This window comes from Egretta garzetta, unplaced genomic scaffold, assembly GCF_000687185.1.
Source record: "Egretta garzetta isolate BGI_Z169 unplaced genomic scaffold, ASM68718v1 scaffold397, whole genome shotgun sequence".
NCBI lineage: Eukaryota > Metazoa > Chordata > Aves > Pelecaniformes > Ardeidae > Egretta > Egretta garzetta.
The window spans coordinates 8,760,841-8,777,154 of record NW_009260493.1 but is presented as its reverse complement, the minus strand read 5'-3'; the positions used below and the strand labels follow the sequence as shown (position 1 = coordinate 8,777,154).

The window sequence follows — 16,314 nt, the reverse complement described above, 5'->3', positions numbered from 1 at the left end:
GCCACAGCTGTAATTTTCTTCTCCCAGATTTCCCCTCTGCTAAAATGTTTGGGATAAGTTTGCTATCTCTCTCTCTCTCGTGCAAGATGGGGATGCACCAAAAAAATCAGAAATATGAGGCAGAGAGCAGAAAGAGTGGAAATCCTTAAACATTCCAGAAGTAATAATTGGTCTAAAAATAGTCGCTCTCTGCATGAAGGGAGGAAAGAGGAGAATGAGGCCAGTGTTTCTGCTAGGTTTTATTTATTAAATTTATGCCTCTTCAGCATCTGGGATACTATGGCCATACAGTCCCTCTTTTTAACCACCCAGTCCGGTTACCAAGCCAGACCTCCCCAGTGAAAGGGCTTAAGCCCAGCACAGTTGCACTCCCACTAACTGGGGCTCTGCTTCTCGCCCTTGCGTCGGTCCATGCTGGCACCCAGCTTGGACATCACCGCGATGCAGGCACAGATGGGCTGACACGGGGTCGTACCATGGGCCTCATGGATGGGATATGCGAACAGAGAATGAAAGCCTCCTGTATAGGGGCAAACTGAAGAACTACGTGAACTCCAGTGTTCCCTTCTCAGTCTTCCTGCGTCTTGGCTTTACAACAACCAGGCAAAATCTCAAATGGTTGTCGATTCAGATAACATGAATATTTGAGGAAAGCTGTACGTTCATTAAATGGAAGCTTCATAATGAATAAATAAAAAGACCAGAAGGATTAAATAGGATTAATAGTATAGCTATAGATAGTCTACAGGTAACAGGCAGCTGGACCTTTGTGTGGGGAACCTGATTTAAGGGGATTTTCAACTGCTATTCCATAATGCAACTCCTTATCCCACTAAAATTGTTACATATTTAGCTTCTCACTAGAAACTCTTAACACATTTCTTCACAGAGAAAAGCTCTGAATAGCAAAATTATTAAAAGGAGGTATTACATTTAGTCATTTTGTGCTCATCATCTCTAATTCACTGATTGTCCAGTGTATATTCGTTATCTTCTCCTCTACCATGGTTTGCTTGAAAACAGTATTTAGTGTATATACTTTTAACTATAACCATTATGAAAGCTTTGGCAGCTATATGATGCAAGAGTGTATGTTTTAGCATAGCACAATATTGAAAGAAAATCACAGAAATCTGTGCCTGTGAGATTTTTCATATGCAGTGTGATGAGGTATCTGTTTGCCCACCCGGCTTTTCTTCAGCAGCATGGAGTTAGCTTGTGGCATTTCTCACCTTTGTCCTTGCTTTAAATTTTTAGACAATTTCAGACTTTCACCTTTTATTTATTTTCTTATTTTAAGTTTCTTTTATAATGTAATGTGCACATTGGTTTGATTCTTTTTAGTTGGAAGTATCCCAGAACTGTATTACCAGTCTCTCGTTTTATTTACCTGTGAAGCAAAATTTTCCTTTCCATTCCTCCAAAAGTCATAAAACAGTTGCAGGTTAAACAAAAATGAACTCTTAGTGTATACGGCAGGTCTTCCTGATATACTGGCAGTTATCTCTCACAGACATCCTTTCTGGGCCGGCTTGCTTTACATCATCTTATGGCCTACTGGATGACAACAACAAACACCCATCTGTTCACATATTCTTAGGATGGGTGCCCATGGAAAGGAAATCCCTGTAGATAAGAAACAGCATCAAATCAGAGAACAGCCAAGTGAGTGGAAAATGACCCTAGATCTGCTTTATCTTTGCTGCAAACCAAGTCAACATAGGACTGATGCCAGTAGCCCACGTCTATTAGTAAATGAGACTGCATTGCATGTGAAAGGGTTCTGCGGTCCAACACAAATGCTCTTTCTCATCTCATTCCCTATATTTTTCCCCTTGCTCCCTGACAAAAAGCTGTTCAAACATGCCCACTTTAGGGATGGGTTTAAGTATAAGAAAGGCTAAGGCTCCTGCTGACTGCTTTTACAATAAGGTGCACCCTGGGCTCTCTGATATCTTAGTTGGAGGATGCCCTAGCTTTTGACATCCAGAACAGATCTGTACAAATTATCACTCAGAAGACTTTTCTGCCTGTAATTCACCATAAGCATTATTTGTTTTTCATTTTTCAACCAGTTCTATTCAGAAACATGAAATAGAAAAGCATAGTTCTTCCACAGGCAGGAAGGAGACACCAAAATAGTTACATTTCTTTATTGAAACTTCAGGGGTTTGACCCCCAAAAATTCACATGCTATTTGGCATACACCTTTTCCTTACCTTATCCACCACCAGTGGGAAGGAGGGCAGAACATACCACTGACCGGGTATATTGGGCTGTATTAAGAGGAGTGTGGCCAGCAGGTCGAGGGAGGTTATCCTCCCCCTCTACTCTGCCCTGGTGAGACCCCACCTGGAGTACTGTGTCCAGTTCTGGGCTCCCCAGTTCAAGAAAGATGAGGAACTCCTAGAAAGAGTCCAGAGGAGGGCAACTAGGATGATAAAGGGACTGGAGCACCTCCCCTATGAGGAAAGGCTGAGTTGGGCTTGTTCAGCCTGAAGAAGAGAAGACTGAGAGGGGACCTTATCAACACATACAAATATCTTAAGGGCGGAAGTCATGAGGATGGAAGCAGTCTGTTTGCAGTGGTGTCCTGCGACAGGACTAGGGGCAATGGGTGCAAACTGAAACATAAGAGGTTTCAGTTGAATATGAGGAAAACTTCTTTACTTCGAGGGTGACAGAGCACTGGAACAGGCTGCCCAGGGAGGTTGTGGAGTCTCCTTCTCTGGAGATATTCAAGGCCAGCCTGGATGAAGTCCTGTGTAGAATGCTCTAGGAGAGCCTGCTTTAGATGATCTCCCGAGGTCCCTTCCAACCCTTGCAATTCTGTGATTCTGTGATTTAGAGCAAGCAACCGCCCAACAATGGTGAAGAAATTTCCCAGGATTTGGTGGGAGCTGCTCTTAGCCCAAGTGCAGACTGCGGCATCAGGAATATTTAGCAGACCCTGTGAAATTCTATCTTCACAGCTCATTTTAAATTCCCTTTATGCATAAATTTTATGATGAGATTGTTATAGCTCCTAAAAAATTAATCTATATTTGATTAATTCCTCATCTCTACTTGAAGCATGAGCTGCCTCAGTGCCTCTCTTCTGTGTCAATTATCACACAAATTGTCATTTTGGCTACCCACAAAGGAGCCTTACCAGCTTTGTGATGCTTTCCTTCTCACTTCTCAAAGTGAGAAGAGAAGACAGTTCCCAAATCTTCTCCTTATTTTCCTTCTTACATGATATTTCTTCACATCAGTACAGCCTGCCCTCGTTAAGAGGTGCAACTGCACAGCCAGGTATCAGTCATGAACAGCCAATGAACACAAATGTTCAGAAAACCACTTTATCCCAGCTCAGTCAGGTTCTTGAGCTGCTCTGAACCCACCACACTGCACAGAAGTGCTCAATGATGTAAAATGTACATCACAAGGTCCATACGTAACTAAGTCTACAGAGGTTAGCTGTAGTGCTGGTGCTGCAGTGGTCAGGGAAGCACTCTCAACATCCAAACCAACTTATTTATATCCAGTAAAGTTTATGCAGCACTGTGGAAAAATTATAGTTTACTCTAACTGCAGTGTGGCTACGAAAATAAGGGTTTTTTTAGATGTTCAAAGTCCTTTTCTACTGTATTGCCTAATTTCATTGGGGAGCAATAAATTACGTATCTTTTAGGAATCTTCCCTGCCCAACACTATCTGAGTAAAAAAGTTGCAGATTTTCAAATAGATAAACAATTAAAAAAAAGACATATGAGATACAAAAATAACCTCTCAATCAACAGTTTGGCCTATCACAATGCTCGGCATGTGCTAACAATAGCTCCTGGCAGGCTCGCACTCGGGTTGCCTGTGCGTGCCAGAGCCTGGCTGAGAGAGAGATCTTTATTGCTACTGCTATCCAGATCAAAATCTAGCAAAGGTGTGCCTACCCCTTGCCAAAGCTCTACTCGCTGTACAAATACCTTAAGGCAAAAGAAACACACTGAATCTCCAGAGACTGGGGAAGAGATAAAGAACAGAAAACAGGGAGAGAAATCCCTGCCAAGATGAAGGACTCGTACAGCAATCAGTCACTATGGGGAGATTTGGGGTTCATCCCTTTCACACCCATAGCGCTCGCTTCTCTGAAGGTGGAGAGTTGGTTTGCAACGTGTCGCTCCCAGAAATGTCCTCCCTAAACGAATCCTTCCCGTAGCTTTATGGCAGGTGTCAGCCAGACACACCCAAATACATATTTGCAAGACCTGCCCATATAGAAATAATTTCATAACCTGCAGATGTCAAGAACCAAGACAAAATAATACAGCACACACCAGGTTGAATGTGGTTAACTAGGTTGCTTTTAGTTTATTAATTTTACCCATATACATAGTTGGTTTTGAAAACACCACGTGAAAGAGCCAGGACAAAGTGTAACAAAATGGTACGGGAGAAGATTTCAATATGCAACATGCCAGTGTACCTACTGTGTTTTATACATACTTTATATTGAAAACCAAAAAACCCCCACAATTTTCAGAGGAAATACACAATTTATTTTGAACTGGCAGATTTAGTTTATTAATATGTAAAAAAATAAATCTACAATAGCAACAGTGCAAACACATTGGAACTCGCATGGCATACAGAACACAAATGAATAAAAATTATTATACAAAGGGCCCAATGTTTCCTATGGTACTAGCTGTGACTTGTACAACAAACAAGAGGGTGAGGAATAAACTGCAAGGTAAACAGGGAGATGAGCTGCATATTACTGGTTCTGTCTTGTACGGTCTCTCTATTTCAGGGGGTAAAGCTGTCATGCCTTGGATCTGCAATTAAAGTAATAAAAGTTCATCAGAGCTTCGTCACATAAGATTAGAAATCTGTATTTTGCTCTCTAATTAGCTGGCAGCTTGCATGAGAATCTATTGTTAGTTAGACAATCTATCGTCTCCTCTTACTGTGGAGACATCAAGCTCAGTAAAAATATTAATATATTGCACGCCAAATGATCAGCCAGTGTGCGCATCCACTGTTCTCAGCTCAGGAACAGCTGTACAGGCTGGCATCCTCTCCAGTAAAGCAAGGTTAGGCTTTTGTTGGTTGATTTGTATGACCTTGTTTTGCTTTGTATAACTATTTGGCTGGTTTGGGTTTTGTTTTCAATGAAAGTTTACGGTGTTACAGTGCAATAGGGATATGGGATGATATTTGAACACGTTCATGTGTGCATACAAGGCATACACTTGCATGCACAAGGCAGTTAATTGCGCATACATTTATTTCACAGAACCACAGAGTGGTTGAGGTTGGAAGGGACTTTTGGAGGTCAGCTGGTCCAATGTCCCTGCTCAAGCAGGGCTGCCTACAGCAGGGGCATATTTCTTCATATTGAGCATTTTTTATTCTTCACTTAGACCTCAGTGCAATTTTTATGGAGTTAGACACAACTACCTGCCTGTCCTGGCTTTGACATGAAATTGGAGAGAGTCCCGTACACTGTTTGGCTATGCTTTTCCTAAATGTACTCTTTACACGTTAAAGAGAAGAAGCTATGCAAAAAAGGAGCCCCTGGACACAAATATTTTGGGAAGTTTGAATGTCCACCTGCACAGCATGTGCTTGCTTTGGGGTTCTTCCATGTTGCAATTATCCTGCACTGCAGGAAAAAAAAAAAAAAAATCTAAATATTGACTTAATCTTAGTAAACACAACACAGAAAGCTAAAACTGATCAAGGGACCATCCCTACAGAAGGATGAAGGTACTTTCAACTCACTTTCTCTGCTTCAAGTTTTTACCTCCCTATTAAAAAAAAAAAAAATAAAAATCACTGATTGTCTGGTCATTCAGGTTAAATCTGTTCTTGATTTTGATGAGGATGGCCAATTTAATGTAATATCACTAATAAGGGAACAGAAAGGAAAGAGTCCTAATATTAGCTTTGATGAATATGCCCTAGTCATTGGAAATAGGAAACTATGATTAAAAGGAAGAACTCCCAGTTCCAGTGAGCTCACTCTTTGCCTACATTCTTTAAGTCATAAGTATTGTTCCTTCATCCTGTAAGATAAAGGGGAACAGCATTTTCCAGAAAGCATACCGTTTAAAATAAAAAAAAAAAAAAAATAAAACCAACAAGACAGTCCCTCCTGATAAAATTCCTATGTGCTTTTCATCATCTTAATTTGTCAGAGGACAAGTAATCAGTGAAAAAGTGGCTACACAGCTGCTACAGGCCAGCAGTTGCAAAGGTCAAGTTTAACCAAAACTGGTCCAACTGAAAGCACTCTGTGACCCACTACGAGGCAATGTGGGCTGCTTTGCCCACATTTGAATGAGGCAAAGGTCCTTTCCTAGGGAGTATATCATCAGTAGAATCTGGTATCAGCTCTGTTAGGCTGGCCTAAAATCACGGTAGGAGATAAGCCAGTACAATGAGACGATCTCCTCTCTGAGCAGAAAAGCTCAAAAAGTAAAATGGAGTCTTGAATTTGGACTCCGTAAAGGAGTTCAAGGAGCAATACACATTTTTCAGCATCTCCTTCATGCATGATACTACATGCACTAGTAGTTGTTTATAAACACAAATCACCACTAAAGATGACAACTTTTCCCAGCAGTCCTGTTAAAATACTAGTAGACATTTAGAATAAACAATAACTTACTAGGGAATTATCTTTTATCTTACAGGTTTTTTTCATCAAGAGTACTGGGAAAGGAAAACTATAGAAGATAAAATCTTCCAAAGGTGCACAAAGGGAACCGACAATCCGAATGTAGTTTTATTGGCCCAATGCTATAGACATCTCTAAGACACAAGGCCAACAAAAAAGCAAGAGATAGTGGAAGAGTCCTCATATAACTTTAGGTAGTCTAGATGCCTGAGTCAAGAAGTTAGATTCTTGAGGCTTCCTTATGCAGTCAGTAAGCTTCCCCCTACAGAGTGACTCAGAGAAGAAACCTGATTTAGGGAGTTTGAATCATTCATTCCAAGACCCTAACATAAATCCCTGACAATGGAGGCAGAAAGCTGTTTTCCCTTGACTAACTTGGTCACCTAATCTGGACACATAGGGTCACTCTCTGATCAGCCCCAGGCACACTGAAAGACTCTATACTCCTATGACTGATCCCAAGTGCTCATCAAAGCTCCAACTTCTCTATTCTTTTTAAATACTTCTAGAACTCAAGTTAGGTGAAAGCATTGATGAAACACTCTCAGCATTTGTTACTGTATGTAAATGCAATATAGACATGTAAACAATCCAAAGACATCGTTTACATGTCCTTATTCATATGCAATGAAGCACAGTAAACCACATTTGTTTCATGGCACTGTGGCCTCCTTTCCAACACTTAGACTTACCGACCATTCTGCATTATCTGTTTTTGAACATCTCACGTTCACTGGTAGTTTAAGCACAAGTTCATTATAGGAGACACCCTCCGATCTGGACCATTTGAATTTGTTCATTGCATCCATAAAAGACAGGTTTTTATATTGCTTTGGGCTCTTGATAATGAAAGGCCAAGTCCTAAAGAAAAATAAATAAATAAATAGATTTTTAAAAATACATAAATACCATGAAGCAGGAACTGACGAGGAAAAGCTTTTGGAGAATCTACTCAGAAAAACCAACGTACTATTAAATGCATATTATGCCTAACTCACAGTCTCAGCTAAGTTCTCTGCTACAGAAAACTGATGCAGTTTCATTGATTTTAACAGACGTACAGAAGTTCGACAGCAGTTTAGGACTTGCTGCCAGATGCTTTTAGAAATGGAAGGACTTTAAGTTAAGAAAAAGAATTACACTGCTGCTCTCTGATCTACAAACTGAGTACACAGCCAATGCAAAACAGATCTTCTGTTGTAACATCTCAAAAACCCAAAACTAAACAAAAGTCACACCCACACCCTCTACTAGGCCTGGCAGACAGTGTTGCAAAGAAACATTTGCCATTAGAAAGCTGCTTCCAGATGGCTCTGCCAGGCTCTGGCCAACCTCAGACAATGGGTCAAAACTCAGCCTAGCACAGGAGTTGCTCTAACATGCATTGGTTGGCAGCAGTGCCAAAAAGATCAAATGAGAATAACTGGTGGTATGGACATTGCCTTTTGGCATGTCCCTACATGCTGGCTGCAAGAGGACTTCGGGCCAGAGGTGGGCCAGCGACCTGCTACACTGCTGTGAGGGATCTGACTATTTGCCCACGTGTGGGAATCCTCCCCATGAACATGTGGGGCCAAACCCATTCCCCACCAGCCAAAGACGGGGAAAGGGAAGGAATGAGATTTCTTGTCTTTCATTTAGTAAAGAAAAATCAAAAAATAACACAGGAAAATTTAAAAAAAAAAAAAAACAAAAACAAACAGCTAAAGAAAACCTTTTCCATTGTTCTTGGTTTCTCCTTCTTTGACTCTACTGAGATGAACGGAAACAACACAGTGGATGAGTCAAGTTTTTAAAAACAGAAAGTCCAATACAGCTAGTGGAAGAATGAAAGCAGCTAAAACTTTACCTAAATAACCTAACTAATACTTTGGTTGGAGCCTGAGTTATCTTTTCAAAGCACTTTAGACAGATCTGCGTTATCTTGCAGTAGGCTTCTCCCACTTGCTTTGGGTGAAGTGCTGCCTATGCCAAAGTTCTGCTCTACTCAACACCTAGGCATGAAGGACATAATTTTACTCCAGCACCTATTTTACATTATTGTGGCTCAATCACTTTCATCTCAGCTCCTCATGATTTATACCACTGTCTGAGCCACCAGACTGAGGAAAAAAAAAGAGTTTTAAAGTGAGCCACAGTGCCTTGATCCTGCTTCCAGTTTGCCTTCATGTGTAAGTCAAGAGGGACTTTAAAGGAGTCAGTGAAGCAATGCCAGCGTTAAGACTGACACAAGAGAGATGAGTATCAGGTCACATATCCTTAGGCTGACAGAGCTTAATGAAACAAGAATTGTGGATTAGGTCATAAATACTAGAGGCATTAATAATCTCTTCTTCTAATTACTATTCCATTTGCGGCAGACAGTCTGCATACTTACTCTATTCAAAACATCTTTATTTCCCCAGGCCAAATGTGCATTTTTTTCCTTAAGTACAGTTATCATGAATGAACACTCAAGAGAGCATACATTTGTTAGAGTATTTTCTTTCTAAGCTCAGAAAGACTCTTTTAGCTAGGACTAATTTAGAAACTGTGTTCTTCCTGTATTAAAAGAGATTTCAAGTAGAAATAGTGTGGAAAATGAAGTAGACATTGATTGCATTGTGACTTTCTTCAAACTCTTGGATATAAATTTCAGAACTAAGACCAGTAAGCCTGTACATCAAATTATTTTGCAATAATGGTTTTATGTGGTTTTGTTAAGATAAACTATAAGGAAAGACAACCTATAAAATTTAAACGTGATGACACATTTTATTTTAAAATCTTACTATTACTTTAGCTTAGTGCAACTAACAATACAAATGTAATTCACCTATCCCCAGTAATAGTGCATTCTACTTTCTATTGCTTGATTATTTTTCTGCATTTCATTCATTTGGGAACTTTCTTCTTTAGACTACCCTCACTGTTTACAATCACTTCCACTGCTGATCTGCTATTCAGATACTTTAGTTTTAAGCACTTGTAAGAAACACTTGAAAACTGAAGTATGGTATTTATTGATTTCTATGTATTTGCACACATTTATCCTGTCTGTAGTGGGCTTCCTCCCATCTCCTGCCAAAATTTAAATTTTATGTTAGGTTCTGGAAATCACTCTTGCTCTTAGTGAGCAATACTGTCGTCAGGTCATCCCACTGACATTAAAGGGCAGAAAAGCCAGATCCAACAACACACTGGGAAGCATTTTGTTCTTGCCAAGGGCTCTCATGATGAAGGACAGCAAGACTTCTGCAGCCTTACTGGAGAAACTGTAACACCTTGTTTAAAATTCACCCACCTGTGGTTTGCCCCAGCAGTCAGATGCCAGCTGAATTGCACAGACCTTCATCGTGGTTGTTAAAGATCCTGAGTTGCCTAAATGGCAACAGCCCCCACCCCTCGCCATTCACAGAGGATATTAAATATTTGTGGAGAACTGAAGTAGACAGATCTTACAACAAAAGAATATTACCCCTTTTGAGCTGAACAGCAGCCAATATTCAGATTCTTGTGGGCTATTTTTATTAGGAAAAAAAAATTGATGAATTAGCTTGGGATTTTTCTTTCTGACATGGATTTACATCTCAAGAATGTGCAGGCTCTTGCTTCCCTGAACAGTAGGAGCCCGAGACTCAGAATACAGTGTCTTTGCACAGAACTGCAAGCCCCTGCAGCCAACAGTTCCCCTAGAAGCTCTTTTCTTACTCTTGGCTAGATCCCTACCACCGGTTCCATGTTCTTCTCTCTACCTACCTTGCATATCACCTTCTGACTTGTTATTCTTCTGAAGCCTCTAATTCTCTCATTTCTCTCCATCATGGTGCTTATCTACCATCTTTTACTATGAACAATTTAATATTCTCTCAGTCCCTCCATTTCATTTCTAACTTACAACTTCTTCCCCTTTTGTGCATTTTTGTCAGTGTCACCAAGACAGCGTTAAGCTCTGTGCGTGAGCAACAGTTCTAGGATATGGTTGCACTGACTGACTTCAGCGGAACTACTGATAACAAATCTACCCAGGCTAATTCGATGCCCATGCTCCCAAACTCCTTTTGCAAAATTATCTCTCTATATCTGAAACACTGATATGTTTTAATAAATTGATAGATTTGAAACTTTTATATGACATTGATACAGTCTTTTTATCGATGGTTGTGGTGGCAAAAGAACTGCTGTGAGAAATATTTTTTTTAACAGAAGAAACGGCTTTTTTATTTAAAAAAAAAAAAAGCAAAATAATTTGACAGGAGAAATAAGTAGCAGCACAGCGTATTGACCAAAAAGAAGTGGCGTGAGTGACCCTGCAACATGTTACACTATAAGAAAGAAATAAAGGTCATAAAAAATGACCCTGTAATCCCACAGACAGAAATAGAGGTGCTACACATATTCATAAACATTTTACTTGCCTGACTGGTCTATAGATTTCCTTGACACCAATGAACTGCAGCTGTTCCATTATATCTGGAATACTTGCACATCGGGTGAGGTTGATTCTTGGATAATAGAGCAGATACGACAGACACATTTCATTCCTGGTGCTCAGACCACCCTGAAAATTGGATTTTTCTTTTAATCAAGATGGCATTGGAATCCCACAGATAAAAACACTGATTAGCATTTATATGCTAATGACACACGTGTCAGGAAGCCCAATTCAACAGGTTTGTCTTGCACATTAGGCTACCAAGTAGTAAGACGTTATTACATAATTAATTACAAAATACACTGCAAGCTAAGGCAATAGCTCCTGAGCTTAAAAGATGTCAGAAAGAACAACTATCAATAAAATAAGACTCCTATTATGCCGAAGAGCACCATCTGGGAAGTTCAGGTTTATTTTCAGCTGTCTCCAAGGTACTTATATCTACCATGTTTCATAAAAGGGGCTTCAAAGCTGAGCAGATGTAGAAAAAATCTGGTAGGATAATTAGTTTGTTTAATAAGAAATTAAATTAGCTTTGCCTAGTAAAATGGAGGCTGGGATGGAAATGTATCTATATGGACTCCTCTTGTAAGTACATACGCAGACAAAGAGTACGAAAGAAAAGAATTATTTAAGTTAACAGATAATCTTGACTCAAGAACAAATGAGCACTAGCTATCAAATAATGAATTCAAGTAAGATTTTTAGCTAGCAGAAGAAACAGACTCTTAAAGAGTCTTCCATTGAGAGCCATGGGGCAAACAACTAATTTAAAATTAATCTTGGTAAGTATGGACAAGATTATGAGCTGCACATTCCTAAATCCTGTGTGGGAGCAGTTCCACAAATCTCACAGAACCACAGGAATAGGAATGGAGAAGAAAAATCTCACAAACCAAGGGCCAAGAGCTAGGGTAGTCACCACACAGGAAAACAGGACAAAAGAATTAATTCTCACTCTTTCGCTTTTCATTATATACCTACTGCATGTGCCTACATGCCAACCATGATCCAGGGAGAGATATCCCTGTGCTCTCTGGATGCCAGGAACAGGTCTTCCTTGCCGAACAGAAACCCCTCAGGTCTCGCCTCCCGGGAGCCCCTCCCAAGGAAGCGGGATCAGCCCCTGGCAAAGGCTGGGTGCCGGCAGCTACGTCCCTCCCATAAACATAGTGGGTCTGGCATCACTCTGGTTTCGTAGCCAACTGGCACAGTCCAGCTCATGTCGCAGCAACCAAATTCGCTTCACCTCCAAAACCAAGTGGCCACATAGCGATGGCCATTGCCTGGCCTCTGCTAACCTAAAAAGCTGCTTCTGGGAAACTGTGTGCTGCTATGTGCTAAACCTCAGCCCAGCCCCCCTCAACCCTGAAGGGGATGTTCACCCCCTGCCCATGGCCCTGCCTTGTCCACTGCCATGGACATGCACCCAGGGCTGTGGCACAGCCACTCCTCATGCCTTGGCTGCAAAGGTGCGAGGGTATGGGCACGGGCTCCTCCTGCACTGCCCAAGGGCCGCAGCCTTCCAGGAGGGTCCTGCCGCTGGAAAACCCACTGCCTGAGAAAGGAAACGTGCAGAGCCTCCTCCTCCCAGCCCTCCTGCACTCTACCTGGATTCTGCATGAGGCACAAAAGCAAGTGATCCCATCTTGGTCACGGCATAAGTAAAAACCAATGAGTAAGAACCGGCAATTACAACTTCAGGGAAAAAAAGGGTAGCAAGTTCATAAAAATAATTCATTAGAATATGCAGAATTTTCATGTTAATACATGTTATGAAGAAAGCACTCTTTATACTAGCAAAGTCTGATTTGTAAAGATCTTTTATGAGCTGGCTTGCTTATTTTTATAGTCATATGAATGCCTTATGCAAGAGATCAGACTATGATCATAACAGTCCTGATGACTATAAAACCTGAGAATCTACAAAAAAAAAATAACACATAATTACATGTACATAGGCATTAGCAAGTAAGTTCACACTTTTTAATAGCATTTTATGAAAAAGATTTTAGTCCTCAATATTATCTTATTTTGATCCATTAAAACTTTTCTTACCCATGTCATGCGAATTCGGTCCACAGTACTGTAGTGACATTCTGTGATTAAATTATCCCCCTGAAACACAAGATTTAGGAAGTTCAGAGTCCTGAAGTTTGTCAACACCAGCTTCAGGTAACCACAGATGACAGCAAACACTTAAGAAATAAAGATCAGAGCAGTGGATACGACTTTTTGGAAGAGCAAAGAATTAGGTAGTTGGCATATGCTAAGGCCTTGGCACTTAGCATTCATATTATCCCAGATCCTCAGGGATGCCCCATGAATTTAACAGGAGTCTTATTAAGAGCCTGGTCTGTTTTTTTAAAATAGCAACGTAGATGCCCAGTTATAATTCTATTTTCAGGAAAATTATATAGGTAGATTATTGTATACATGATTCTTGCTCCAAAACTCATCAAGTGCTACTTTGGATAGCTTTCCCCAGGCTAATTTATCCTGCCAACTTTGATAGAAATACCTGCCAAATGAGGAAAAGAAGGTTTTCCACATCACAATAACAACTATTTATCTGCTAAGCCTGGGAGTAGAGGAGTGGCAGGCAAAGACTTAACTACATCGACAGATATGTATGGGAAAGGCTGAATACTCACCTTCTCAAATACATACAATTAACTTTTTGCTGTCTTGACAAACTGATCTACAGTTTGTAGTAACTTTATTCCCAGTACCTAATCAAATACAAATCTCAAAATCACCATGATAATCAAATGGAAATTAAAATATTGAAGAACGTAGCCAGACATCAAATAGCTGGTATTTTGGGGCAACTTCTTATCCCAAGGGTGCCAGGAGTTTAATTGCTTTGGTTCATTTTTTTGTATCATCATCTTCCCTTATCACCCACTGTATTAATCTTCCCTGAAGAAATCAGATCACCCTTCAACCACTGAGAATTTCTCCTTTCCTGCAGGCTGTCTCGTTGCCAGACCAAGGCGAGTGCCAGCTATACACCCGGCTGCTGGAGGAAGGCGCGTCAGCCTCGCGTCGGCCAAACGTGGACAGGGCTTGCTGAAGCGGCGCATACCTGCACAGCTTCGCCGCTCCCAGCAGGAACATGATGGTTCCCACCAGCGAGGTCGCTGGCTCGTGTGGGTTACGCACTGGATAACATTTACTAAAAGCATTCCTTCTGCGAGGTTAGATGTTTTGCTTCCAAATTCAGAAGCGAGAGCTAGCATGTGAAGGAAACAAATAACCTGGACTCCACGAGCTGAAAGGACACACCCTTGGAAGAGCTGGCAGAAGGAGAGAATAACAAGAACTTCTATGATTTTTTTTTAATATTAGCTGATTGATTAGACTGTGGTCCAAATTACACCGGAATGATGTACGTAAAGCTGTACTGGTAGTTGTGTGTAAGATGAAAACAGTAAAAGGCATTAAAAAAGGCTCACTTCTCACTTCAGAGAAAGAATTCCAGCTTCCACTCAGACTACAGCTGTCTTTTTAAAGTTGCTGATACTATCAAATACCTCTTTTAGTCTTTCTGCTGTCTACTCCCTTTTGTTCTTGAATTTTAAGACGCCTTTCTCTATAATCTTCATGGATTTTCCTAAAAATATTACAGGCTTTCTCTGCAAACCTGTCATCTGCCAGCCTTCTTCCTAAACCCTTCAACACTTCTTTCCTGGAGGAGGTAACACCAGGTTGTCTTTGAAGTCCCTGTGGAGTTCAAGCAGTGGGACTTCAAAGAGTAAATGCTGCACCTGAACATCCAGGTTTTGCTGTAGAAATTAAATTAGAAAGTTAGCATTTTAGTTTCTTGCCTTTAAAGGACAAATATCAAACTATCCCCAGCGTGGGAGAAGAGACATAAGAGAGGAAGGGACTTGAAGAGAAGCCTGGAAGCCTAAACCATGGGCCTCCTGATCATACTTGAAGTTCAGTCGTTGCAATGGTCTTTCAGCTCCCTTTCCCTTACACTGGCTCCAGTCATAAACAAAATCCAGTTGTTCAATATTTTGCATCTGACCGATTCCATGAAGTAACTGGCTTGTTCACATGCACCAGGCCAAGCACATTTCCAGCTCTCTGCTGGCCAGATCTGGAACACCCAGCCTCTACAGTATTAAACTTTCTGTCCTCAGGCCAAAGCCTCAAAAATAGATGCCAGCTGTAACTAACAAAGGTTGAGTGAATAATTTTTAAATGAGTGGCTCATTCAAAAAAATATAGACTCTTCTCATGCCATACCTATGGATAGCTACTGCTTTATAATACAATTGCAGTTGGGATTTTTCTAAAAGATACATTACATTATTTTCACAAAAACAGCAGATAGAATTCCATGATTTCTTCTTCCAGAGGGTTTTGTTTACTCAATGAAACAGTGTTTTACTCCCAACAACAAATAAAAATGTGAAACAAACAGAAGGCTTGGCTGATTTGCAGTCATTTGCAAGGCTGGATACTTGCTCTGTGCAAATACTCAGTACGTGCTATGTGGTTCCAACAGCTCCGTAAAGACATGCAGTGGCATTTCTATTCTTCAGCTGGCTAGACACACAAAAATGGCACAACCAGGCACATATCTGATTTTATAATCTGCTTTCTTCAAACATTCATAGCGATAAAGTTCCAATCAAATAGCTGTGGACACCCAAAGAATAGCTTGAATTGATGGGCCAAGCCAGTTCTGTAGTGAATTGGGTGGACACTCCTGACACACTGCAACTTTAATGCATTAGCCACCCTGCAATAAGTGGAAAAATGAACAAAACATTCAAGAAATTCTGTTGAAAAATTAATCCTAAATGCGAGTAAATGTTAGGCACACGATCTCTTAAATACTTTCAGGGAAATAATTAAGAGCGTCATACCGGCAAGATAGTTCTTTCTTCTTCCAGATATTGAAACTCCTGGAAGTTGAAGTCAAACTCATCATCATAAGCAAGCAGCTTCTGCTCCTCGCCATTGTGGAAGTGGCGCATCCTGATAGCTCTGCCAGCAAGATGAGCATGAAGAAGTACCGCAAACACATGAATCCCAGTGGGTCTCTCAGCACCTAGAGCCTGGCCAGGGGAAGGTAACACCATCAGTGTGCCCAGAGGCAAAGCAATGTAATGTAATGTAATGCAGTGTACAAACAGAGTAAAAATATATTAATAAATGCATTTTACATTCCTTCGGTTTACAGCAAAATGCAGTCTGGAGCAAAACCAAAGCTGTATGTGAA

General features: G+C 40.7%; 1 protein-coding gene across 1 annotated transcript in view; it reads right to left on the bottom strand.

Moving 5' to 3' along the window:
• Positions 1–4,649: 4,649 nt before the first annotated feature.
• MOXD1 (monooxygenase DBH like 1) overlaps positions 4,650–16,314 on the bottom strand; it is a 51,016-nt gene continuing 39,351 nt past the window's right edge. Inside the window, exons 8-12 of the mRNA XM_009644277.2 lie at positions 15,959–16,150; positions 13,134–13,193; positions 11,059–11,201; positions 7,354–7,522; positions 4,650–4,814 (exon numbers count right to left, since the gene is read on the bottom strand). Coding sequence (XP_009642572.1) covers positions 4,650–4,814; positions 7,354–7,522; positions 11,059–11,201; positions 13,134–13,193; positions 15,959–16,150 — 729 coding nt within the window. The remainder of the gene's footprint in view (positions 4,815–7,353; positions 7,523–11,058; positions 11,202–13,133; positions 13,194–15,958; positions 16,151–16,314) is intronic.